At 30.9% G+C, this 27,114-nt stretch overlaps 1 protein-coding gene across 1 annotated transcript in view; it reads left to right on the plus strand.

Annotated features, from left to right (window-relative positions):
• Positions 1 to 26,841, plus strand: part of LOC129969271 (uncharacterized) — a 45,103-nt gene extending 18,262 nt beyond the window's left edge. The window contains exons 4-10 of the mRNA XM_056083751.1: positions 14,097 to 14,175; positions 15,893 to 16,061; positions 16,153 to 16,194; positions 18,337 to 18,413; positions 20,607 to 20,683; positions 22,722 to 22,818; positions 26,306 to 26,841. Coding sequence (XP_055939726.1) covers positions 14,097 to 14,175; positions 15,893 to 16,061; positions 16,153 to 16,194; positions 18,337 to 18,413; positions 20,607 to 20,683; positions 22,722 to 22,818; positions 26,306 to 26,803 — 1,039 coding nt within the window. The 3' untranslated portion in view covers positions 26,804 to 26,841. The remainder of the gene's footprint in view (positions 1 to 14,096; positions 14,176 to 15,892; positions 16,062 to 16,152; positions 16,195 to 18,336; positions 18,414 to 20,606; positions 20,684 to 22,721; positions 22,819 to 26,305) is intronic.
• The last annotated feature ends 273 nt before the right edge of the window (positions 26,842 to 27,114 follow it).

Genomic DNA, 27,114 nt, shown 5'->3' on the forward strand with positions numbered 1-27,114 from the left:
CGATTCCTCTACGTTGCTTTTTATGTTTAGGAATTGCTGAAGATTGCAAAGAATGAAAGATTACATTAATTTTCACTTCTGTGACATTCTCAGGATAATCTGATGTCGTGAAAATCATATTTTTGAAGAATTGGGATATGGTAAAACAATTACGGTAATTAAATTTCTGATTTAGGGAGATCAATACCTGTGTCCAAGATTTTTTGACTACAAGTTTTATGTCAATACCTTCAAAATCCAAAGTGTACATCGATAGAATTGAAAATCGTATGGAGATATTGAGAGTTTTTATAAGGAAAGCTATATTTAGCAGCAATGCCAATCAAAGCTAACTTTGTTGGGATGCAGTTAAATCTGATATAGATCCTGAAAGAATTTGAGGCCATCCTCCGAAACTGAACTTTTACACAAGCCAGGCTGTCATGGATGATGCGCTGGTGCTCCACCAGTCTGCGATGATTCCCTGTAGTGCTTCTTGCAGCAACCCACGAATTTGGACAAGGCTCTCTGCATTGGAAAACGTACTTTCATAAAGTACTCCAGAAGTGACCACGCAAGGCATCTCTTCTAAATTCTAATGTCATTTTTTAAATGTGATTGTAGGAAAATCATGACCAGTTAGGCAACTTTCGTAATAACAATTTCTCAAATAGAGGCTCGAAATTGCATTTTTCATGACAACCTAAAATAAAACTGAATTGTGTTTACTTCTGTTAATTTCATTCGTTATCAATACAAACTCATTAGCATAATATTTCCTATTGCAACGTTACCATGTAGACTATCTTGTACAAATTCTATATTCCACGTCAAGGCAAGTGATAGCAAACAAAGAAAATAGCGATACTTCTTTGCTTAATGCAATTTTCCTTTCTCTACAAAATGCTTAATTGTATTTGTTCAACACAATTCATCTGGGAATTAGCCATAATATCAAAGGTCTCTTGGGAGGAGATTCCTTCTATTTAACTAACTTAAGCGTATTACTTTGTGGTAACGATTCCTAATTTGAGAAGTCTTTGCCCCCACCCGAGTGTGTGTGTCTTTGCCCCCACCCGAGTGTGTGTGTCTTTGCCCCCGCCCGAGTGTGTGTGTCTTTGCCCCCGCCCGAGTGTGTGTGTCTTTGCCCCCGCCCGAGTGTGTGTGTCTTTGCCCCCGCCCGAGTGTGTGTGTCTTTGCCCCCGCCCGAGTGTGTGTGTCTTTGCCCCCGCCCGAGTGTGTGTGTCTTTGCCCCCGCCCGAGTGTGTGTGTCTTTGCCCCCGCCCGAGTGTGTGTGTCTTTGCCCCCGCCCGAGTGTGTGTGTCTTTGCCCCCGCCCGAGTGTGTGTGTCTTTGCCCCCGCCCGAGTGTGTGTGTCTTTGCCCCCGCCCGAGTGTGTGTGTCTTTGCCCCCGCCCGAGTGTGTGTGTCTTTGCCCCCGCCCGAGTGTGTGTGTCTTTGCCCCCGCCCGAGTGTGTGTGTCTTTGCCCCCGCCCGAGTGTGTGTGTCTTTGCCCCCGCCCGAGTGTGTGTGTCTTTGCCCCCGCCCGAGTGTGTGTGTCTTTGCCCCCGCCCGAGTGTGTGCGCCTTTGCCCCCGCCCGAGTGTGTGCGCCTTTGCCCCCGCCCGAGTGTGTGCGCCTTTGCCCCCGCCCGAGTGTGTGCGCCTTTGCCCCCGCCCGAGTGTGTGCGCCTTTGCCCCCACCCCCGATAACAGCTTTCTAAATTCAGTCGTATTAATATTGTGAGATTGTATTGTACCTTTCAACAGGAAGACCCGTTATTGAAGAGAGAAGTTCGAGGTCGGTTCATGGGTTTGTTTAAGGGATTTATGAACGAATGAAGAATTAAGCAACTTGCAGAGACAGGAAAGTTACATTAAGCAGAAAATTATCGTCTTCATTTTATGTTGCCATCTCTTCCATGTCTTGATATGGAATACAGAGTTTTTAAAGGTCATCTACATAGTAGCGTTGTGATTGGAAAAGCTATATTAATGAATTTAGTGTTATTGAAATCGATTAACAGAAATGAATATGAATAAAGTTTGTTTCAGGTTACTTCTAAAATTTTTAGCCCGTATTTTAGAAATGTTTATAATTGTTGTCAAACTATTCGCAAAAATCGTAAAACAAATCTTAAAAATCGTAAACAATTCTGAAAATTAAATGTATAATAGAAAATGCAATTTGCAAAATGTGAATGTAGATTATAGGTAAAATAGTAACATTTCAGATATATTTAGTTTCTTTTGGATCAAACTAGACGTCAAACGGAACGGTTAATATAACCAACTTCCACCTAATGTATTAATTCAAAATTCCCCATTAGAAATAAAATATGCGACTGCATGATAGGTTAATTTTTCGTTGCGATATCCAAGACATTGATTTTTGAGCTTTGTTAAGTTAATTCGAAATCATTGTTTTCCTAATGGCTTCTTAATCTTACCCCTTAATTTTAAGCATAAGTCTTCAAAAGCAAATTTTTGAGTTTTCGTCGAGGGAAAATTCTCGTATATACTAGTTCGAAAATGCAACGAACATATTTGAAGTAAAATCTTCTATTGTGCCAAGAGTAAGAATTAATTCGTGTATCAGTTTTTCTTATTTAATCCGATAAAGTAAATTCTCCTATTTACTGCAAAATTTAAAAATAAACAATCCGTGCTAGTTAGATGCGTGCATTCTTTAGAGAAAAAATTGGCACTCCCTTCAGCTTATAGGAAACTGCATATCGGAAAATATGAATTATAGAATTTCATGTATTTCAACATTGACTGAAATAAGAGCAAAAAGCATTACTCGACACATTACTCGATTGGGAATCTTGGATAACGACTTTTCTGAAAAGTGGGTTGTCAGCTGTATGCTTAACATGATGCCTCCATATTCATATCTTTGTCATAGATATGACTGTCAATACACATTTAATAACAAAATGCAATTTTGAACTCAAACACAGCTGCAGTTGATGCATGGACAAATGCGTGAAAATTACTCGCATTCTCAATCGTGGTTCGTAATTTGATTCTTGGTCTATGAAATGGTTCTCCTGTACTTGTCACACTTCCATCATTAGGTTCCAAAGATTCTTTTTGTGCAGCTATAGTTCTGTACTTTAATAGTGTCAGTCTTTCTTGGTTGTTTGTTCAAAAGCTTGTCAGCTATTTTGTTCACTCTTTATTTGATATATGCTTTTGTCCGTATTGCCTTTCTGTTGGAATGCTTCAGAAGCATTGCTGATATACATTTTCTATTAAGCTGTTTTTGTGCGTTGTAAGTCTAAAAGTTGCCAATAATGCGTCGAAAACCCAATTTGATATTGGAAATATCTGCTCTCGGATGCAATCCATAACACAAACTACAAGTTGGGTCCTGGAGTCGTCTGTGTATACATGTCAATGTAAAACTGCAAAATGCCAGTCTCCAAGTGAGGTTTGTTCTTGGCCGAGGTATCTTAAGGAATTTTCTGTCCACTTTGCGACTTTTTATTATTTAGACTTAATGTCAACAGTCTTAGTCTGCAGAGGCTGGTCATTTTATTTTCCATTTCTTGAGATTAGTCTGAAATGGTGCTGTCTATAATCTAATCGTGGATGTTGTCCTACAAGCGCTTGAATTGCTGAATTTTCTGCCATTTCTCTCCGAGAGGTTCAATATTATACGTGTAAGCCATGGGAAACCATCCGGTTTTATTAATTTCGCCTGCTTATGGAGATGACCCACTTGATAATCTTGTAAAAATGACTGATTGGTTGGTGGTATAGATAATGTCTCAATTGAATCTTTTTCCATCTATATGGACACTCGGGTGATTGATTGCTTACATCCTGCTACTTGTAAATCATTGTTTTGTGGCTGATAAAATCGAGTAAACTAAAGGATTTTAGGTAAAAACTATTTACTCATTTTCAGTAATGTAGTTAATGGATTGGACGACTATTGGATTTTCCTTTTCAAGACGGGTTTGGTCTTTCCGAGTCGTTTACATAAGTTTGTATTGCGATCTTGACTCCAATAACCATGACTTAATCATTATATTATGGTGCTTTGAAATAATAGCTGACTTTTTCCTTGTGTTGAAAATATGGAATATGAAGTTGTGTTGTTTTTTTGGATGAAAACGGAGAGAAACGTTAAGGGATTCTTCATTTAATTCATTTTTGTATATCCATACCGTCTGAATCGGAATTCTATTATTAAAACTATGAACTTCTGAATCACTAATGGATATTACTAGATCATTCAGATAAATTATAGTAAAATTTGCGAGCAATTTCCTTTTTAAAAAAAATTGATATTGCAATTTAACTTTTTATTAACAATGCAATTCACGAACAAATAAAATAAGATCCATGGCACTTAAATGCACTTAAACTCTTTGGCGACTTGGACAGCAATAATCCCTAAAAGGGAAAATCTATTCCACGTCTTTCCTATTCGATGGTTAATTTTGTCTGGATAAAGCTTCTCCGATTGAGTATGGAATCGTTAAGTAACCAGTAATTTAAAATGGCTTCAGAATTGTTTATATGTTCTTGAGGATTTATGGTTAGCATTGAAAGTATTCCAGTTGGCTTGCATCTGTGAATTGTTTTTTTTCAATATCCAAGGCAGCTACTTTCCAATTGTCTATACTATCGCAATTTTTAATGTTGGATAACATATTGTCATTTGTTGTGGGAAAGTGGGAGGGAATTGCATCTTTTAAAAAATATATATTCTTTCAGTACTTGCTTTTGAGTTTCTAGTTTAATTTTTCAACTTTAAAAGTATACTAATATATCAAATGTAAACTCTGGAAGCCAATGGCTTGTTTAACTTCAGCAATAAGATCCATGGTTATGGGCATATATTGATCAATTCTTTGAACACATTCTGTCCTAAATATTTAGGAATTCAATTTGACTGAGCGAAAAGAAAGACTGCGTAGAAAACTTTTACTGCCTTCTGGTAAGCTACTTAATTTTGATTGATCTTCAGAAATTTATCTCAAGACTGATAAATCCCAGGCAGACAAAACAATGCTTTACTTCCTGTTTTAAAAAAAAAATTTCTAGCGCAATCTCTTAACCGATTCAGCCAAGGTGCCTCTTTGGGTTTTTAATGATCGTATTTAGCATCTAAATAAAAATTCAAATGCCATTTTGATCCAAAAACTGCCTGAAATCCAAGTCACACGTATTCTATGGAAGTGTTCTGTCTCCAGAATTAAATTGTCTCATTGGGTAGACAAGAACAGTCTGTCTCTTGGGAATCTGATTTTATTCCGTTTCGTAATGGAGATGAATATTGTATATTTGAGGTTTGGCAAATCCTTCTAAATTATCCTTTTAAATACTTAAAGAACCCGATCTTTGATTCTTCTGACTTTCATAAGACTACAGGTGAAGAAACTGGCTTTCTCGGTCGCCATTTTCTCTCGTCCATAAGAATCTCTCGGTGAATTAGATGCCCTTTATAAGGCTCTTTATACAGATTTGTATATCGGATTAGATTTGTCCATAAGCAATTTTATAAGCCAGTTTTAAACTTGAATCTTTGCCATCTAAATACTATTTTAAATAACTTGTAATTCTTTTCTGTCTTAACCAAGTAAAAAGTTCTGTAAAAGGCAACGCAACTACTGATTAACAACCAATATTAGTTGATCTCAGCAAGTCTTTCTATATTTGAATAAATTGTATTTAAGCCTAAAGCATGCACGAGATTCAATGTCCTCGTAACAATATCAGTGGAATGCTAAAGTCTAAATTTTTCCGCACATTTTTCTCTGCATACGCTTGTGCTGACTAGATTGCAAAAATTTGTTGGACTCCAGTGTTCGAGAATATAACATTCTGGTCATTCTCCAATTACGGTAACGGTTCACTAACTTCAGTTCTATTTACCATGCTTTTGTCTTAATATCTATTTGGAGCTTATCTGGTCTTCTCTATTCGCAAAAAGCTTTTACAATTTCTCTTTGCATTCATGCATGGAAAGCATAGAATATCGTGGTTACTTTAAACTCTTCTAAGAATAACAGTTTAATACAACAGCTGGTTATCGACTACTTTAGTCTAATTCGTCATATAGGTAGAATTGTTATCGTTTAAATTTCAATCTATTTTGTTTAGATTACTTCAAATTTCAAACTTATTAGCTTTTTACATAGTCAAAGTGTAATATTTTAATTGAATTATATATGCATATCTAAAGAAAAAAACAAATCAAATAATATATTGAATTAGGAAATGCCCTAATCAGCTTTAAAAGTTAAAAAAAATATATCAAAACTCTCACTTAGCCTTTGTATTATTCTTATGGCATATGTTTCATGTGCGTGTAAAGTGTTTCCAGTTCTAGTGCGTGTAAAGTGTTTCCAGTTCTAGTGCGTGTAAAGTGTTTCCAGTTCTAGTGCGTGTAAAGTGTTTCCAGTTCTAGTGCGTGTAAAGTGTTTCCAGTTCTAGTGCGTGTAAAGTGTTTCCAGTTCTAGTGCGTGTAAAGTGTCTCCAGTTCTAGTGCGTGTAAAGTGTCTCCAGTTCTAGTGCGTGTAAAGTGTCTCCAGTTCTAGTGCGTGTAAAGTGTCTCCAGTTCTAGTGCGTGTAAAGTGTCTCCAGTTCTAGTGCGTGTAAAGTGTCTCCAGTTCTAGTGCGTGTAAAGTGTCTCCAGTTCTAGTGCGTGTAAAGTGTCTCCAGTTCTAGTGCGTGTAAAGTGTCTCCAGTTCTAGTGCGTGTAAAGTGTCTCCAGTTCTAGTGCGTGTAAAGTGTCTCCAGTTCTAGTGCGTGTAAAGTGTCTCCAGTTCTAGTGCGTGTAAAGTGTCTCCAGTTCTAGTGCGTGTAAAGTGTCTCCAGTTCTAGTGCGTGTAAAGTGTCTCCAGTTCTAGTGCGTGTAAAGTGTCTCCAGTTCTAGTGCGTGTAAAGTGTCTCCAGTTCTAGTGCGTGTAAAGTGTCTCCAGTTCTAGTGCGTGTAAAGTGTCTCCAGTTCTAGTGCGTGTAAAGTGTCTCCAGTTCTAGTGCGTGTAAAGTGTCTCCAGTTCTAGTGCGTGTAAAGTGTCTCCAGTTCTAGTGCGTGTAAAGTGTCTCCAGTTCTAGTGCGTGTAAAGTGTCTCCAGTTCTAGTGCGTGTAAAGTGTCTCCAGTTCTAGTGCGTGTAAAGTGTCTCCAGTTCTAGTGCGTGTAAAGTGTCTCCAGTTCTAGTGCGTGTAAAGTGTCTCCAGTTCTAGTGCGTGTAAAGTGTCTCCAGTTCTAGTGCGTGTAAAGTGTCTCCAGTTCTAGTGCGTGTAAAGTGTCTCCAGTTCTAGTGCGTGTAAAGTGTCTCCAGTTCTAGTGCGTGTAAAGTGTCTCCAGTTCTAGTGCGTGTAAAGTGTCTCCAGTTCTAGTGCGTGTAAAGTGTCTCCAGTTCTAGTGCGTGTAAAGTGTCTCCAGTTCTAGTGCGTGTAAAGTGTCTCCAGTTCTAGTGCGTGTAAAGTGTCTCCAGTTCTAGTGCGTGTAAAGTGTCTCCAGTTCTAGTGCGTGTAAAGTGTCTCCAGTTCTAGTGCGTGTAAAGTGTCTCCAGTTCTAGTGCGTGTAAAGTGTCTCCAGTTCTAGTGCGTGTAAAGTGTCTCCAGTTCTAGTGCGTGTAAAGTGTTTTAAATGGCGCCATTTAAAACGAGATATTTGTCGTATCTTTTCCATGCATTTGTATAAATTTTGCATTATTCGTGTATTTTTGTTCCCAAATATTTTCATGTGCATATATCTATAAATGTAAATGTGTGTAATCTCAGTTTTATGTGTTACAATTGGTTGTATGCAATTTCTAATTATCCTTTATACTTGTATACTCCGTAATTTTTCTAAGATAATTCTATTGTATAGAAGACCGACTGTAAGTGCCTTCGACTGTGTGTGTAATAAAGTTGTTTTGTTCAATCAAATTTGTCATTTGTTAATTTATATTAATCGTAAGATATCTATTCTTTGCCGCCTAAGTAAAGTCATTACGGAAACAAAGTACGGACTAAAGATTTTAACGTTGTTGACTATATATTTTAATTGCATCCGAATCTGAAATTAGCTTGTGAACCAAGTTTCGCGAGTAAATTTATTTATTTTTATAATATTTAGTGGTTTTGAAGACCTATTCTTAAACTAAAATTGTTTTGTACATAAGCATTTCGAACGAATGAAATTCCCTCTACTAATCTGAACTAAAATATTTTGTGAAGACTATTTCTTGAATGATTTTTTCATTCGGTCATGATTATCTCTAACCAGAGAGAGTATAAAGTTTTGAAATTATCCAATTTTCAGATACTTCTGAAAATTTAACAAAATACTGATAAGTATAATCATATTCTAGGTAATAAAACTCTGTAAATCTCGGAAATCCCCCAATAACTCAAGGGTTAAATGTAATGTGTGTACAGTTCTCAAATTATTAATTTCAAAAGATTATAATTGCAATAAATCCTTGTAAATTTGTTTCGATCGCATCTACTGAAAATTGATATCGATGGAAATTACTCAAACGCTTATGGAGTTTCGGTTTTTATGATCTTCGTATTCAATGTAGGCATTAGCTTCTTAAAAAATGTCCAATTCATTATAAGCAATTAACTTGTTTTAATTACGTTTCCTATCGTCTTAACTATAACCATTTCTAAATCAATTGTCGAAAAACACGGTACGTAAGAAAATACAAGCGAAGCTGGGGAAGTGAAACGTTCGATATTAATCAGTTAAGTTGATGTTTAAGCATAAACTACACATATAACAATATAAATGTCTTAAAATAAAAATACAAACGATTCTTTAATTTTGTTGCTGCCAATCCGCTACAAGTTTATTTAGATACAAAAATTCATTGAGAGTTAATTAGAATTCCGGAATTTTTCCCATTCCGAAAATCCGGCTTTTTGATCATTCGATCCAGTGTTTTTTTATTTGCATCAAATTTCATTCTAAAATTCGTATTGTAAGATATAATCAATTTTGGATCTTTTCGGGTAGTTTTAAGCAATCCACTATGGGCCACATATTAAATAAATGTGAGTGCTAAAAGCAAAATGCATTAATTTTAATTTCACTTGGATTCCAAAGAATTAACTAAACTTGAATCTGACAGATCGTTAGATTAAAACTCGTTTCCAAATTCCAATTAATATATTTTTAAAAATTTCAAGACTTCATTACCTCAAAATGTTTCAGAATCCGCCAGGGGTTTATCCCTCCCAAGCTAATTTCATATCATGAATTTTTTATTGTGATTTGAAATTCGATTCTAATACTTCTAAGTGAAATTTTACTTCATGAAGGAACTAATTAGTTGAATGACATTTTAAGCCAATGACTTTATTAACGTTTAAATAAAGGTGGGTTTAAACTCAGCCAATCATAAATTTCAGTAAGTCGCACATCAGCAGAAATTAGATTGCTATTGTCTGTTCTTTCAGCTTATACACAAAATCTTGTTCTCGACAAATACGTACAGTAGGGTGGAACGAAAAAACAAACTTTTGATTTTTAATTTGGAATAACGCGTAACTCATCTATCGAAATCCTTTGATAGATGATATATACAATGTTTGATATAATGCAGTCTCTTGGTTTGATAAAAATTTTAAGTTATATTTTAAAAGATTAGTAGAAATGAGTTGAAAAATAAGGATATTTTTAGAATGTATATTAGCCCTATATTCTTTTTCGATGATTTAAGTAAAAACAAGAATTCGTAAGTTTTTGGAAACAAAATATGAAAACTTCTTTAAAAATAAAAGTTCTAAAAAATCTTTCTTTGTATTTCGATCGAAAATTCAAAATACTTTATATTCAAAGAGCATAACAGTTCATATTTTTAAAAAATTAATACTGAAGATAATGAAAAAAAATTCTTAGTTGAGGGTTGAAATTATGTATTTTCGGAACGTCTTTCAAAATATGCCGTTTTCACCCTTTTTTTTTAATTCAACGGATGTTTTTATTTCGGAATTAAATGAAGATTTAAAGTATTCTCTTCTATAACTGAATTGCATCGACAATCTGTATTATGTAAAAGATTCTAATTCCACTGATATATACACTATATATGCCATATATTACTATGTAAAAAAATTGCATGCTAATATGACATGTTATTTAATTTTGACAAAAAAAATTGAATTAATATTCTAAAAGTCTTTTGAAAATTAGATAAAAAATAAAGATGTTTTTGAAACTGATATTAATGCCAGCTTTTATTTCAATGATTTAAATGGTTTGGAAACCTAATATAAAACTTTAAAAAAAGCTATTTTCTAAAATATACTATAAAATAAATTTCAAATATTTGGTAAAAAGTCGATAAACGAAACGCTTCACACTAAAAAAATGTAAATACATTAGAATAAAACTCTTAGGCCGATAGAAAATGTAACTGGTTGTCAGAAAACCGCAAGGAAATTGTTCAGAGTAGAACGATGATAGATTCGTTACTTCGGACCACGGGGAGTAACTGCCCCTGAGCTTGGAAAAGTAGATGTCTTCCATGCCTAGAAAGTCTGGATGTTAAAGAGATAAATATGATATTATGCATTTTCAAAAAATGACAAATTTATCAATAATTTTGTTAAAGAAGCAATTTTTCGATGAAAAAAAACAGTGTGTGTGTGTGTTATTTTATGTAAAGCTGAAGACAGTGAAAAGTCTTTTGATTTCGTGACGTCGTTTTATTTCATATAGGAGAAGCACGCAAGATTATTTACAAGAAGGCACGGACATGGCACGTCCACCACAGCGCGGCACACAAACAGAAGTGGGGAAGAAGAGAGAAATAAATTATCCCTCGCCTTATATAACATGAGCTATGGATAGGAAAAATATTTTTTTACAGTGCTAATATATTAATAAGATTCTGAGGGGATTTCTGACACATGTAAATCTCAAGTAAAGAAACACAGGGATCTTTTTAAAAAAAAAATGTGCTTACTGGAAAGTTTTCTATCACTTCACGCGGAGCGTGTGAATTTGTCGGAGTTTAGCCGATTCAGCAATTTTATAAAGATTCTCTTGAATTAAGTAGAGAAAGTGGAATCGGATCAAGAAATAAGAGAATGAACTTACTATGGGCTAAATTAAGATAAAACGTTGGAAATTAATTAAATTGAAATCACTTAAAATATCATTACATATATATATATATATATATATATATATATATATAATATCCATACTATTCAGTAACAAAAACAGAATAGGCCTTTTGAATATCTTTATAAAATATACAGAAAGCAAAATGTGAAACATGTTTATAATGTTAAAACCACATATTAAATTTCATTTATCTCTTCATGAATCATTGTATTCAAAAAATACGGGGGTCTTTAAATGGAACAAATAAAGGCAGTCATCCAATTTGAGTGAGTGAGATGAAACCGTTAAATAAAAAACAGCAACTTGATAAGCAAAGAAACGTAACGAGTTATTGCGAAGCATTAAAAATCGGTTCAAAAACATTAAAAATAAACAGTTTAAGACAGCTTACTTATGAAAACAAAATCAAAATGTACCGTAACAAATTGATACATATTTCTTACATTACGGAAACCTTTAGTCTCGAATTTGAGTATTTACATGTTCAATCTAGAATAAAAGAAATGTTTAATTAAATGTTTAACTTGCATATAAAAATAACTCGAGAAGATATAAATTAAGATTACCTAGCTTTTTCCCCCTGATTTAATAAATATTCGGTAAAAACTTTTTTTATATTTTTTCGTCTTTTTTACAAATTTAATAAATTTAAATTATCGTCTGAAAAAAAACTGCAGAATATTTTTTTTCATTATTTGATTGTGAAAGAAGTTTTATTTTCGTTTGCAGATTTTCAGTTCTTTTGCAACAGTATAAAACTCTCCATATTCAAATATTAGTGTTGCTTCACATTGATAATTGCTGCACGAAAATGCCGCCACCACTGGAAACATTTTTATTTTTCTTAAAAACTCCTGATATGAATAAATTATTGACTTTATACTTAGATATTCACCCTGACAATGAATGTAGCCAAAGAAGTCTGTTTCATGCTAAGATACTGAAATGCAGGTACTTATTCATTTCCTTAATCTTAATTACTTATGAAAAATCAGATTGTCCTTTAGAGTTTTCGCAGTAAAGAAGTCTAAATCATAGAAATTTCTAAAATTGTGAAAACACTTTTTAGAACAATATATATATTATGAATTTCTATTTCATAAAACTTAATCACTTTAACTAATTTTATTTATAAAAATTAATTAACTGTTATTTCATAAGAAGTGAAATCTTTTGTATTGCATCATGGAATTTTAAGGGAAGAACATTAATGCTATTAGTTATAGCACTATAAAACTTGAATGTTTGAACAAATAATTTTTATATATGGATATCGCACAGAAAAATAATTTGCTTGATCGCTTATTTTTTTTATTTAAAATTTCCCCTTTAGCGTTAAAATGCAATAAAGAAAGTTTTAAAAATTGTATAACTATTTTTTTAAATATAAATGTAAATTCAAATGTATGCAGAAAAATTTGGTTGAACTTTCTCTGCTTTAGCTTTTTTAAGAATTTTTTTTATTCTTTTGTTATTTTATAATACTTAAAGCATACAGGATTGTGATGGAATCTTAAAAAAATACTAATTTGATAATTTGAATAAAATCTAGAAAAACGCTGATTCTGAAATTTTGACTTTTTAGACCCGAGTCCCCCCCCCCAAAAAAAAAGAAAAAGAACTTTTCTGAATTTTGTTTGTATTCCATCGTGTGTGTGTGTGTGTATGAAATAGAGAGAGTGGGATTGTAGGTGAATTTACCATATATCTCTTGCAACAAAATTGTAAACATGTATTATATTTTAGACCAAATATGAATAAAAGGAATTATTTTAATTAAAAACATTCTCGATTTTATTCGCTGTATTACACAAGGAAAGAATTATATTAATAGCTTTTCTTTTTGTACATGTACGTTTCTATTCACAAGAAAAGATCTATGGGGATGCTTACACATTTTTAATTAGTGCGTTTGTTGAGTGCAATATACCAAAATCCTTTGCTGAAGGGGGGGGGGGATTGTCTTTAAAAATATTTTAGCCATTTTTTTTTCTCTTTTGTTAATTAAGAATAAATTTTTAACATGTAACACAGGTGAATTATCATTTCTAAACATGATTTTTATATAAAGGCACATGAGAAAATTAAACGAAGAAACTACAATTTTTTACTCAATATTTTTGAATCGATAATTTTTTAAACAAATTTCTGTATCTATAAAAATTAAAACGTTGCTGTATCAAAGAGCAAATATATTTAAAATTGTTTATTTCGTCTGATTAGTTTCATAATTTGCCTGCAATTATATCAAGGAAAGTTAATTTGATTTTAAAGTGATGATTGCACTAAAATTCATTTATTACAAAACCTAAATTAAGAAAATTAATTTTGCTATTATTTTGAAAATTTATGAATGAAATTTTCAATATCATTTTTTTATCAGCTTTTATTAATTTCACCTATCTTTTATAATTCCATAGAAAAAGATAGTGTATTCTATAATTCTGTAGAAAAAGATAGAATATTCTATAATTCCATAGAAGAAGATAGTATATTCTATAATTCCATAGAAAAAGATAGTATATTCTATAATTCCATAGAAAAAGGTAGTATATTCTATAATTCCATAGAAAAAGATAGTGTATTCTATAATTCTATAGAAAAAGATAGAATATTCGATAATTCCATAGAAGAAGATAGTATATTCTATAATTCCATAGAAAAAGATAGTATATTCTAAAATTCTATAGAAAAAGATAGTATATTCTATAATTCCATAGAAAAAGATAGTGTATTCTATAATTCCATAGAAAAAGATAGTATATTCGATAATTCCATAGAAGATAGTATATTCTATAATTCCATAGAAAAAGATAGTATATTCTATAATTCCATAGAAGAAGATAGTATATTCGATAATTCCATAGAAGAAGATAGTATATTCTATAATTCTACAGAAAAAGATAGTATATTTTAAAATTCTATAGAAAAAGATAGTATATTCTATAGAAGAAGATAGTATATTTTATAATTCTATAAATATTCTAATTTCTTCTATAATAATCTTCAATAATATCCACAATTCCAGAGAATTGATTTTCAAAGAAGCTGATGTTGTAGCGTGCCCATCGATAGATGTGACCCTTCCTATAAAGGCCATTATTCCAGTAAGTACCTATCAGATCAACCTTTTATCAAGCTCAATTCTTCTAATTTTAATCAAATGTTATTTAATTCTGGATAAATTGCATTAATTTGTTCTGATTGTCCGAGGAAGGATTCATAAAAAAAATCCGAGCCGCATTTTAATAAAATGTTGACTCTTTAGAAATTTAGAGAAATGCAATTCTATGCAATTATATTATTACGAATCTCGGGCGACAAGCAGTTCTTTTTCGCGTTAGATTTTGTAAGACCAAAACCTGTTATTTTTTAATTCCCATTGATTTCAATTCCTGTTTGGAAGATGAATGTTTAATTAAATGCGTGTTTTAGCTAATGCAACTGGAACATGGTCCATTTCTCATTGATGGCGTTGATGAAATGAAAATAAAAGAAATACAATTTAGAATACAAGATTCTCTTTGACAGATAATCATTATCTTGCAATTAATTGACTTCTTAATTATTTAATAATTTACTGTTTAATTATTTAATTCTATAATTTTTAATTATAATTTTTTCGTTTTTAAAAAAGGCATCATATTCTTCATATTAAGTTTCTAAATATTATTGAATAGCTTTTGCAAGTTATTTATTGTTTTATATCTGGATAATTATGAGTTGCCTATTAGAAAAAAGTGCCTCTGCAATTATTTTGGTAGCATTTTATCAGCAAACCGTACTTAGAACTAACGTTTTACTTCAAGTATGATGCTTTGACGTGATGCAAACATTTTCAATAGTGTCCCAAAAGTCGTTGGTCGTCTAGCCATCTACCCTTTTCAACTATACTTGCTTCTGAAAACTTTTACCTCCAAGATTTTAACAATTTTACATTTAATGATTAGTTTCTATACTAAATTATTAGCTTCTATTGATTCTCATTTTATTTCAGCCATTATAAGACTCAACTTTGTCTGTTCTTGTGTAGAAGAGATGATTTCAGATTAAGCACCGATTACAATCCTTGTTACGTGCCTTTATATTGCAATAGACAACAAGAAAATCTCAAAAGGAAACCGAATCAACCTAATAATTTATATTCTGATATTTAGTAATAGAATGGAAAAGAAAGGGTGAGAAATTTGGAAAGCTACTAGAAATAAATACATCCTGAATTTCATAACATATTTAATTATTTCCTAAATAATTTTTTTTTCTTTAAAAAAAATTAAAAATTTCTTTGTACAAGTAAATAATTATTTCTTAATGAACGAATATATCACAAACCGAATAAATTCTAAATAATCTCTAAATTATTTTTATTCCTACGCAAATTACTGCTCCTGCGTATAAATTAGCAATTATTTTCTAATCGAATGATTAGCATTTTATACAGGTCTTTCTAAAATAAGTACAGAAACTTTTAATTATAAAAATGACTTTTGTTTCTTTCTTACTTCTCTTTAAATGTTTTTCTTTCCTTATATTATGCGATGTAATATAGAGGTCGGTATAATAAATCCATACTGATTTCAATTGAAACAAAACTTCACTTTATTGTTTCTTTGTAGGAACTTAAAAACTTTCTTTACCTTATTGAAATATACTCTGCAAGATCAATTGCTTGGTAAAATTCTGATTACAAAAGCAATAACTGGTAAATCCAACCATGAGATATAAAAATGTATAGAGATGAAATGAGTTTATAGTATAAATATGAAATGGGTTTAGATTAGAACGGAAAAACATTTTATCTAATTATTTGTATTTCTTTAATAGAAAGACAAAATTCACTGTAATGAATTCAGAAACAATTGCAAAAAAATGTGCTTCGAAATAGTATCAGAGGAAGAAACTACAATAGCAACATTGCAAGAGTGTCTTCAGTATACATTTACAGTTAAAATGGCCCCTTCATGGAACATTGTAGAAAAACTTTTAGTAAGAGGTAAAAATATCTCTTAATATTTTATTACCATTAAATTTATCTAATCTTGTTCCTATAAAATATAATAAAGTATGAAATCATTGCAATTTAGGTTCTGATTTCTTGATTTCTGAGGGCCCCTTGAATGGTGTGAGTAAGTATGATTTTAAATATAATTTTACGAAAAATTTATAATAATTTACAAAAATAATAATCGGTACGAGTTTAAGAAAAAAATTTATTTAAGAAGTATAACCTGTGGAGTAACTTGTAGTAACTTTGAAATCGCTCAAGAGAATAATATTCAAAATAAATAAAAGAAGAAGAAAAGTATAAAAACTATCCATGGGCTCCGAGATTCAAACTGAAGACCTGCAAGATATTCTGAAACGTTCTTCCCCTCTATCCATGAAGCCACGCATCCTTCAAGCAACAGAAAGGTGTAAGCTTATAAGTTCGATTAACTATTCATAGTTAGAATTACGATCTATTCTGGTCTAAAAGCACAATTCTTTGAATAGGAGTGAATCCTGCGCATGTACCAGATATAAAATTTGTAATAATTTTATTGATATTTTAAGATAAAATTTTATTTTATGAAGTGTAACCAGTAGAATAACTCGTAGTAACTTTAGAATTATTTTGGAGAATATAATTTGGAATATGATGGGTTTCTGATCCGAAAGCACAGTAAAACGAATAAAAGCTGTTTCTGCGATGTGTAAGAAACTGACATCTAAAAATTGTATTAATTTTATTGATATTGTGAGGGAAAACTTTATTTTCGGAAGTATAATCAGTGGAATAACTTTTAGTAACTTTAGAATTGCTTAGGATAAGAATAATTCAAGATAAATAAAAGTAAATATTCACAACCTCCGATATTCATACTGAAGACCTGCAAAATGCTCTGAAATGCTCTGCCACTCAATCCATTGAGCCACACATCCGTCTAGAGGCTTAGAGAAGTAAGCTTCTAAGTGAGATTAGCCATTCAGAGTTTGAAATACGATGAGATCCTTATCTTAAAGCTTGATGCTTTGATTAGGACCGATTTCTACGCATGTACAATATATATAAAGTTTGTAATGATTTTATTGATATTGTGGTGATCCTGCTGTGAAAAAGAAGGTATATATATAACAATTCATCGGCACCCAGATTCGAACTACAGATCTGCAAAAGGATTTGAAACGCTCTTATTCTCAAGCTGTTGGGCCACACATCCTTCTAGTGGCAGGGCGGTATAAGCATCTAAGTAATATTAACCATTCATAATTTGAAATACGATGGAGTCCTGGTCTAAAAGCTGGTTGGGAGAGATTTCTGCGCATGTGCGATATAAAATTTGTAATGGTTTTATTGATATAAATTTTTATTTCAGGAAGTGCAACCAGTAGAATAAGTTGTATTAACTTTAGAATTTGTGACAAGAATAATATTAAAATAAATAAAAAAAGGAATATTTTTTACGATTCATCGTCTCCAAGATACGAACTGAAGACTTGCAAAGTGTTATGAAACACTCTGCCGCTCAAATCAGACCACATGTCGCATCGAGCAAAAAAGGTGTTAAAACTTCTATTTAGTTAGATTAATCTTTCATAGTTTTAAATACGATGGGTTCCTGGTCTAAAAGGACCAATGCTTTGAATAGGAGCGTTTTCTGTGCATGTGCAAGATACTGGCATCTACATGTTGTACTAATTTTATTGATAGCTTAATATAAAATTTATTTTCTGAAGTTATAACCTGTGGAATAACTCGTATTAACTTTAGAGTTTTATAGGATAATAATTTTCAAAATAAATAAAAGGAGAAAAAATATAAAGTATATTCAAAGGCCCTGAGATTTCCAACGTTTCGGGTCTTTCGCATTTGATATCATTTCATAATATGCATTTTCAGATTTATTCTCGTGTGAACGTTTTAATCAAAGAATGTGTCTCCTAATTTAATGAAGGGATATAATAACCAATAATTTTCAAGGAAAGAATCTTAATTTTCTTATCAAATATTTTATGAAAGACATATTCTTTTATAAAGGAATGCATTGCCATTCATTAATTCCCCATATTTAATATAAGTCTGTCCGAAAAATTGTCTGACAGATTATTAATCTGCATAGAGACAGAGCAGTTTTCTTTTCTCTTATTATTTCTCTTTTTGTTTTAATTGGTTAATTTCATTAAAAATACTAAGAACACCTGAAATAGCATATGTAATTTAGTAATTTTACAATCAAAAGGAATTTTTTCTCAAAAACTGTTACTTAATGAATAATTTTCATTTTTAGGAATGGAAATTTTTGTAACTCATCGAGAAATCAGCCTCTGCCTTCAACCTACCTGCGTAAAACTTCCCATGGTGAAGGTACTACAGTTACTCAGAATTTCTTTTTTAAAAAACTGAGATACTTTTATCAATATTAATGCTCTATATATCGTTACGGATACTTCCGGGATTCTTTTTCTATTTGTTGGTCGATGAAGAAACACGATCAACAGGCCTCAGTAGAAAACAACGACGATGTTTATTAAACACGAAGACACTAATATAAAGACAACAAATATACAACCGAGACGAACACAGGCAACATACAGCAGCATACTATAACCAATGGTAACCCAAAAGTAGTAATCGGTAGTAATAACAACCACACACACAAAGCGGTCAGATAGAACTCAGCAAGAGGAGAGAATCTTCGTAGCTACTCTCTACGGTCTCTCCAAACACCTGCAATTCTTCACTGTCTCCTTGCTTTAGCTGAATCCAATTGCCGACTCACTCCTCACACAACTAGATTCTGCTTCCACAATAAATACCTGGACTCGACACACAGCTCAATTCAGCAATCGCTTGAGCCCCACATAACGCTTGCGCTTCGCCGGACTGATCCAACAATTTGCCGTTGACTCTTTCCACGATTACAACTCGTTTCATTGCGGCTTGAGATTGCCGACCTTTTATAGTTCTCGGAGGCGAGCAGAGAAGATTCTGGAACAATCGGGCATACCCCGGTTCCTATTGGCTCAATTGCTAAATTTTGGAAATTTCCAGTAATATCTATTTTGTCGCCAAATGGTCCCCAAGCTCTAAGATCACTGACTCGGCACCCGATCAGCATCCAATAGAGCTGATTGTAAAACGGTCTTTCCAGTGAGTGAACTAACCGTGCTGGGAAGCAGCATTACAGATTTGTAACATTATGTCACCGGCAAGGTCTGGCACTTTAAAGAATATGTATTTAGGAGATTGCCGGGCGTTTTTAGGTAAAGTATGAAATATGAGAATTATTACATACTTTTTCTAGGCATTATGCCCAATAACTAGTTATTCTACAGAATTACAAATGGTATTTAGGCAAAGAATGGGAAAGGGTCATGATAAGACTATTATTTAAGAGACGAGCATCTCGTAAAAATTCAAAGAATATTTTGAAAAAATAATGATTGAGTGATTTTAAAAAAATTGTTATTCTAAAGACATAAAAATGGAAGTTATATAAAACAAAATATTTGTCTTTCTTATTAAAGAAAGCAAAATTTTCATATAAAAAATAATTATTCATAAAAAAAAACCTAATTATTTCAACCTGATAATCTCCAAATACATTTTGAATTATATTTCATTATATTTTTCTTGCAAACACATTTCATATTTTTGTTTTATGCATACACTAGATTACTCCTTGATTACTTTTACTGGCCCGCAGAAGAATTTCGTAATCAAAAATCTTTAAATCTATGCAAGGACAGAAAGCAATTTTGCATATAGTTATTTAAAATTTTTTTCAGACTTTCGAAATAAGTAGAAACCCCCCTGCCTCATATATTACAAATGCTAATATATTACACGAATCTGCTTTTCTTTGTCGATGTCATTAATAGGATTCCCAAATAGGAGAGGGAATGCTTTTTTTTGGTTTATTTCCATTTTTTTAGGTGGGGGAGGGGGGAGTTGCATTTTTAGATTAATTTTTGAATTATTTTTATTTTTGCTAACATTCTTCGTTTTGAAACAAGGAATGCACAAAATATCTATCTCATCATCTTTACTAACATAGCCACGAAGAGTACGAATTTTTTTTTCAACATTTCATGTATGCATGCACAATACTGGTTTCATTTGAAAACCCAAGACAAGTAGCAAAAACAGAAAATTCTTCAGTATACATGTCATCATCCACCATCATCCCGTGTTAATCCAACATCAATTTTTGAAAAAGGTTCTATTTTTTTGTAAAAGAAATGTATTTCATAGTTTTTCATTGAACATTTGAAAAATACTTAGAAAATGGTTCTCATTGCAAATTGATCAAAAAAAATTTCTTTTGTCCCATTTAAATTTATAATGTCAAGGTTACAAAAATTACAAGTGGTGCATTTTCACTGGCCACTCATTACACATTTTCTGTCCTTATTATATTAAATGTATCTTTTAACAATTATTATTCATTGCAATGATTATTTTTACTGTCTTAAACAAATGATATCAGCTTTGCGCAATATAAAGGATATAAAAAAAATTTAGATTTAGAAAATTAATTTGAGTTTTCCTTTTCAGATCAAACAATATATAAAACTTGAACAAATGACATCTTCTTTCATGCATTTAGAAGAGAAGTGCTATGTTTTACCAAGGTATATATTTTTTTTATAAAAAAATATACTTAACAGTTAATGAAACAGGAAAGTTATATATGACAAGATAAATATATGCCTCTTATAAGTAAATGTTGTCTATAAAAGTACATCAGCATGAAACTTAAATCTTTCTAAATAATGAATCAAGTCATTAAGAGAAATTTTTCAGAGAAACATCTTGATTATAATATTTTTAATGAAGTTTATTTTAGAATTAATTCAAATGACTTTTTTATTTATGACTCATTAGGGATTTTTAATTATATATATATACTAACCGCCTTTGGCAACCATTCGGTTTGCCAATCACAATGCTAGTTAAAATTTTAATAATTAAATATTTTATATAACACCTATTTTAATAGCTTCTTCATCGAAATATTTTAAAGCTACAAATTTTGCTAGTCATATAATTCATTCATATTATAAAGGCCTTCAGCCATAACGTAATATGTATCTCTCTAATTTTCTGTTAGCTCCCGTAGAATTTATGCTTTAAATTAAAGAGGAAAAATGGTTAAATTGCAATAATATAAGAACATTTTTTACTGAAACGAAGCATTTTTTTTTTTTTAAATATGAGTACTGAGAACAGAGTCGCCGAGTATTTAAACCTTATGGGCACTAAAGAGAATCTTTCTTAATTTATGTAATATCTCAAGAAGTTTTCTACAAAATTTTCTCAGATTCATCATGAACAGATCTATTAATTAACAATGTTTAGTTTTAAATGCATGAAGCTCTAAGAAAATAAACAGAATCGTTTAAAATAATTGGTCTGAAACATGTAAAGCCTTCAAAACCAAGTCAGTATCCGTTGAAAATAGAGTTGACAACAATCAGAACACCATGCGAATGCGTGAATTTTCAACACCAATTATGGTAACGCAAATGCGTGAATTTTCTACGCTAGTTTGGGTAACACTACGCAGATTAGAAATTTTTAATTTCCTTTATTCTGTTTTATTTTAATTCAAAAGTAATGCAGAATGAATCTGAAAGATCGATTTATTAACAATGTTAAATTTTAAATGCATCAAACACTAAGAAAATAAACAGAATCATTTGAATTAATCGGCCAAAAATATGTTAAGCCTATCCTCATTAGCGTGGGGGGGAAACTGAAGCCTTATTCATTTGGCGGTGGGGAAATGAAAAGATTTTTTGGCGGGAAAGTTTGTTTGTAATTAATAATTAAAATTCTAATTAAAAATTCAAAAAAGGGACCCCAGGTGCCCATTTCCGACCTCCAAGGTATGCATGTGCCAAATTTGGTAGCTGTAGGTCGAACGATCTGGCCTGCAGAGCGCCAACACACACACACACACACATTGAGCTTATATATATATATATATATATATATATATATATATATATATATATATATATATATATATATATATATATATATATATATATATATATATATATATATATATATATCTTGGGAGACAGGCATGATTTTTTACAAGAAGGCTCAGCGTGGCACAAAAGCGGAAGTAAAGAAGAGAAAAGACAGTTACATAAGACAAATGATCACTAGTCTTATATAACATGGGAAATTCATTAAAAGGAGTGCTAAACGAATACAGTTTAGCATGTAGGCTTTATGTCAAAATTGTAAATTAGTTATTACATATACAATAGATTCAGTCAACGGCAAGTCTATCTGTCCATCCTATTGTATGTTAACACGATAATTGAAAAATTGAGATATTGGTGAGAATTGGCTTGTTTTTTTATCACATTAGATATATACAAAAATTTATAGATTTTTTATGACAGTTTGTTGTAATTTTTTCATCGGAATTTTAAGTTTGAATTAAATTTTATACCAAATCTTTATAGGTTTTGATTTTTTTTTCTGTTTGTGGATATGTAATCATTATAACTCAAACAGGTTATAAACTAAAAAGCTGAAAATTAATACCAAACGTTGATACGATTTGCCAGTATTTCAATTTAAAATAAGAAATGCTTCATTATATTTTGTATTTCATTTCATGGGTTTTTAATATTATCAATTTGTCTTTAGCATGAAGCAAGGAATGATAACTGCAGTGTCAAAAATTCCCCAAATTACAAAAAGCTTCAATAACTATTCTGAGATACAGAAATATTGGAAAGATATGGTAAGCAGTTCTCAATTACACATGTCTAAGCAAATATCATTATTATTAAACCGGAACTTTTTAAAATGCCTACATAAACAATATTAAAAAATTGTATTAAAAGGGGAATTGCTATCATTTAGCACACATTTACTAAAGAAATTATATAATGATCTGAAAAGCGACATAAAAGCTACAAAATTTTTATAAAATTAAATTACTCAAATTTGGTTTCAAAATATTTTAATTTGTCTTGTAATCAGTCTTGTTTTTTCCACAATTGGCCATTTTATAAATCTAAATCTCTCTATACCTTCGGATTATATCGAATTACATTATACCATATTGAAATGTTCGAGTTTTTTTAAAAAAAGTGTTAAATCCTCCCAGAAAGAAATATCAAATGCCAATTCAACAAGCTAAAACATAAGGCTAAAATTTAAGTTCAAATTATGTTCAAGAAATTTATAATACATAGGTACATTTTAATTATTTTATGACTTTTTTTCCTTTTATGCTTCTTTTAAAGACCAATTTACTTTTCACTGAAAAATTTAGTCTGCCATTTCATGCACATTTCATTAAATAAAAGTTTTTATAAAAGATAAAAGCTCTAAATTTGCTTTTTAATTTGTTGCATATAAAAATATAAAGCCTTTAGATTCTTAATATGGATGTTTCATTGAATGATAGTTGCTCAACAGAAGCAAGTCGTGAACAAAAATAAATTGAACTTACAGCAGTGCTCTTTACTCGACTTTCTCATACACTAACTCACTGAGTTTGTTTTGTGTCTCATGGTATAATGAAGGCAAGCGAGTATATATATTTTGGGCCCCTTCCTTTTGAATAATAGAAAATTTGAGTACTGAAAAATTTATATAAATTGAGTTTTGAAAATTTTGCAGTATTTAAAAAATAAATGATTGTTTCTCTTTTTTAGGATACTTTATGGAATATAATATTTTTAATTTTTCAAATCTAAATTTGAAATATCATTACATTTATTTGACAAGATTTCTATAACGTGGTGATTTGCTGGTCAGCCATTCTCAAATTATACTGGGCATGTTTTCCTTTATACAGTTCTGCCCAATAAACTTTTCATCATTTTAAAAAGTATTTCTTCATAAAAGATAAATAAAATATTGGCCCGCTGTTATGACAGAACCCCGGTTTTTATTATATGAAAGTTGAATGAAAATGTCAGCCTATGTGGAAAATCCATTTTTGTCGAAAATCACAATCAATTCTTTTAATGCTTTGTCCAAAAAACGTGTGTGTTTTTTTTTATCTTCTCAAAACAGTTTTTATTTTATGGTTACGTTGGTTAGAAATGAAATTAAAAACATTTTAATAACTGAAAATGGAAATGTAAACAATATTACAAATAAGCATTTTTCGTTATCTTTATTTATTTTGATTTTAATTTTTTTTTCGACTTCATTTTTTTATTATATAATAGATATTATTTTGAAATGTTTTTAGAATTAATTTCTTTGTTTTTGGTGGCATTATTACAAATTTAAATAATTCTGAATCGTTAAATTGCCTTCATTTTTCATTAATACTATATTTTACTACAATAAACCTTTTAAAATCATTAAATTATATAGCAAATATTAACTGATAATATTATCACGAAGTTAGTAAACAAAGCAGTTTTAACATTCTCAAATTTTTTTACAACATAATGAAGCATCGAAATCTTCTAATACCTGCTATAGAGCGGATCAAAATGCATATCCATTAAAGTGGGAAAAAAAGACAAAGAAAAAAAATTAAGAATGAATTTCGTTCAAGAAAAAAGGAAAATAAGCTATTAATCTAAAAAATTTTAAAGAAAAATACTAAAGTGTTCTCAAACGTAAGATAAATTTTTCACAATATTTTTATTTTTCATGTAAATGTTCTTAATCATTCAAGAAGGATTAAAATTTATTTTATTAAACTTTTGTACCTTAAAATGCATCACAGTTATAATTTTATATTTAATTTTTTAATTTCTTTTGTCTACACGACATATTTTAAATAATTTAGTAAGAATTTACTATGCGCATTTTTGTCTTTTTCAGTATGGTTATCTTTTGCCAATTGTTCCGGAAGAACGCATTAAATATTTTAATGTGGTATTTCGAATTCCAAATGCTATACCCTACACGTATCCTTTGAATAATTTTCATAAATGAGAAAATACTTTTGGTGCTTAGTAATACTTTTGCATTTTAACAACTTCAGTCCTAGTGATGCCAAATGGAATTGTGGTGAATAGCTTATAAGCCAGTTAACAACTACGCTACCCAAGCAATTGCTTTTGTATCGTGGTCATGTTACTGGACTGCGAGCCACAAGGTCCCAGGTTCTATCCTCGCTCATCTCAAACCGCCACAGGAATCATAGTGTTCAGGGGTTTTTTTTTTCGAAACTTTTTTCTGTTACTAAATGCATGTAATTAAATTTTACAATATTTTTTTTTACTAACTATACTAACTAAGTATACTAGCTTTTACAATATAACGCACATTCCATTTTAATTCCTTAACTTTTTAAGATATCCACAATTTTGCGTCAGATCGTGCAAGATGGTTACTATACCACGCGTAGATCCCAAGACTACGGTGTGCTCTTTCATCAAAGATTTGAGTAAGAATATAAGAAATGTTTGTAGAGAAAAATGTAGATTAATAGAAGGAAAAGCGTCTTTTACAAGCCTTGAACTACATTCCCCTTTACAGATGACAGATGTAGGTATCATTATATTAAAACAGATTTATTGCCTCTAGTTAATAATTATTATTTAAACATATCTATAGAATATGTGTTATTTTTATATTCCAAATTATGAATGTGTTAAACAGAGTAAATTTTGAAACAAAAAAAAAACATAAAATTCAGTGGATCCATTTTTTGAAATTTCTTTGTGTAAATTTGTTAAAATCTTGTATATTTCTATCTCTTGAAAAATCTTGCTGTATATAAAAAAAAAGTATAAAATTTGACGTTGGGGAAATCTGATTCGAGCACTGTATGCACTTCAAAACTTTTATGTGAATATATTAAGCCATAATAAGATATAATAACGATTGGGAAACTTATTCTCTAATTATAATTAACTTATTAAGTAATTATCCTAGCACAGCGCTTCTTAAACTTTTTCCATATTCAAACTTTAAACAAAGCTTCGTGGTCTCTTTCATGGATGAATTTTTTCTTGAACTCTTACTTATTAAAACAAAACACACAATTTAATCATTAGTTAATATTTCGATTTACAATATATGTAACGCGGTTATTCGGTTAATTCTCATTGAAAACGATCTGACGACTATATGATGTTTAATAATTTTGAGAAATCAACCGGATGCGTGCATTCTAAGTGATCTGATTTGGTTTTGGAATCCATCGTTTAGGAATCGGATTGTAATCTATTAAACTAATGTCAGAAATTCTAAAAAAATATATTACATTGCTTTTATATACCATAATGAAATTATTATCTTTAACACAGGATATGAAGCCAAGAGTTGGAACAACATATGTTATGAAGACAAATGTACCTTATAGGAAAGAGTTGCCTATTGCTTCAACTCCAATTGGTGAAGTAAAAGGATCTGATAAGAAAACATCACATGATAACGATGCCTTTAATAGATCTGTGCAAAATCAATCACATGTACAAAACAATATATTCTCAAGCACTGCACAAAGTCAAAATTTTAAACATACTGATATAGATGATTCTTCCTTATTAGACACTAATGAAAAGAAAAACAAATATGCTTCAAAAAAACTTTTATTGCATTCTAATATTCTTCAATCTCCTGCTAAAGATGTGTCAGAAAAAAAGTATGCTCCATACTTTATTCCAATTCGACCTAAGACTGAAACTCAATGTGCAAAGTTACCAAGTCCAACTTGCCATTTTCCGCTTAAATTTAACCTATTAAAGTCAGCTATTAACTCCTCAAAGTTATCAACAAGATTTTCGAAAACAATTACAAAATAAAAAAAAACGTGTTAAAACGAAAATTAATTCAAATTAAATAATTGGCAAAATGTGAAGAAAAATTATACAATTCCCAAACGGGGAGCGAACGTAGAGGACGTCTAAAACATGTGGAAAAGAAACTTAAACATATTCAGCTGAATTTTAAGTTTGACTTTAATAATAAAAAATATGTCCAGTACAGAAAAATGCTAAGTGGGCCATTAATGTTTTGAAAAAAATGTAATGCGGATTTGAAAAAGTATAAGAAAGTGGAGGAACTTCAAGAAGAACATAAAATAGGTATTGTTAAGACAAATTCAGGTGTTAGA

Source organism: Argiope bruennichi, chromosome 5, assembly GCF_947563725.1.
Source record: "Argiope bruennichi chromosome 5, qqArgBrue1.1, whole genome shotgun sequence".
NCBI lineage: Eukaryota > Metazoa > Arthropoda > Arachnida > Araneae > Araneidae > Argiope > Argiope bruennichi.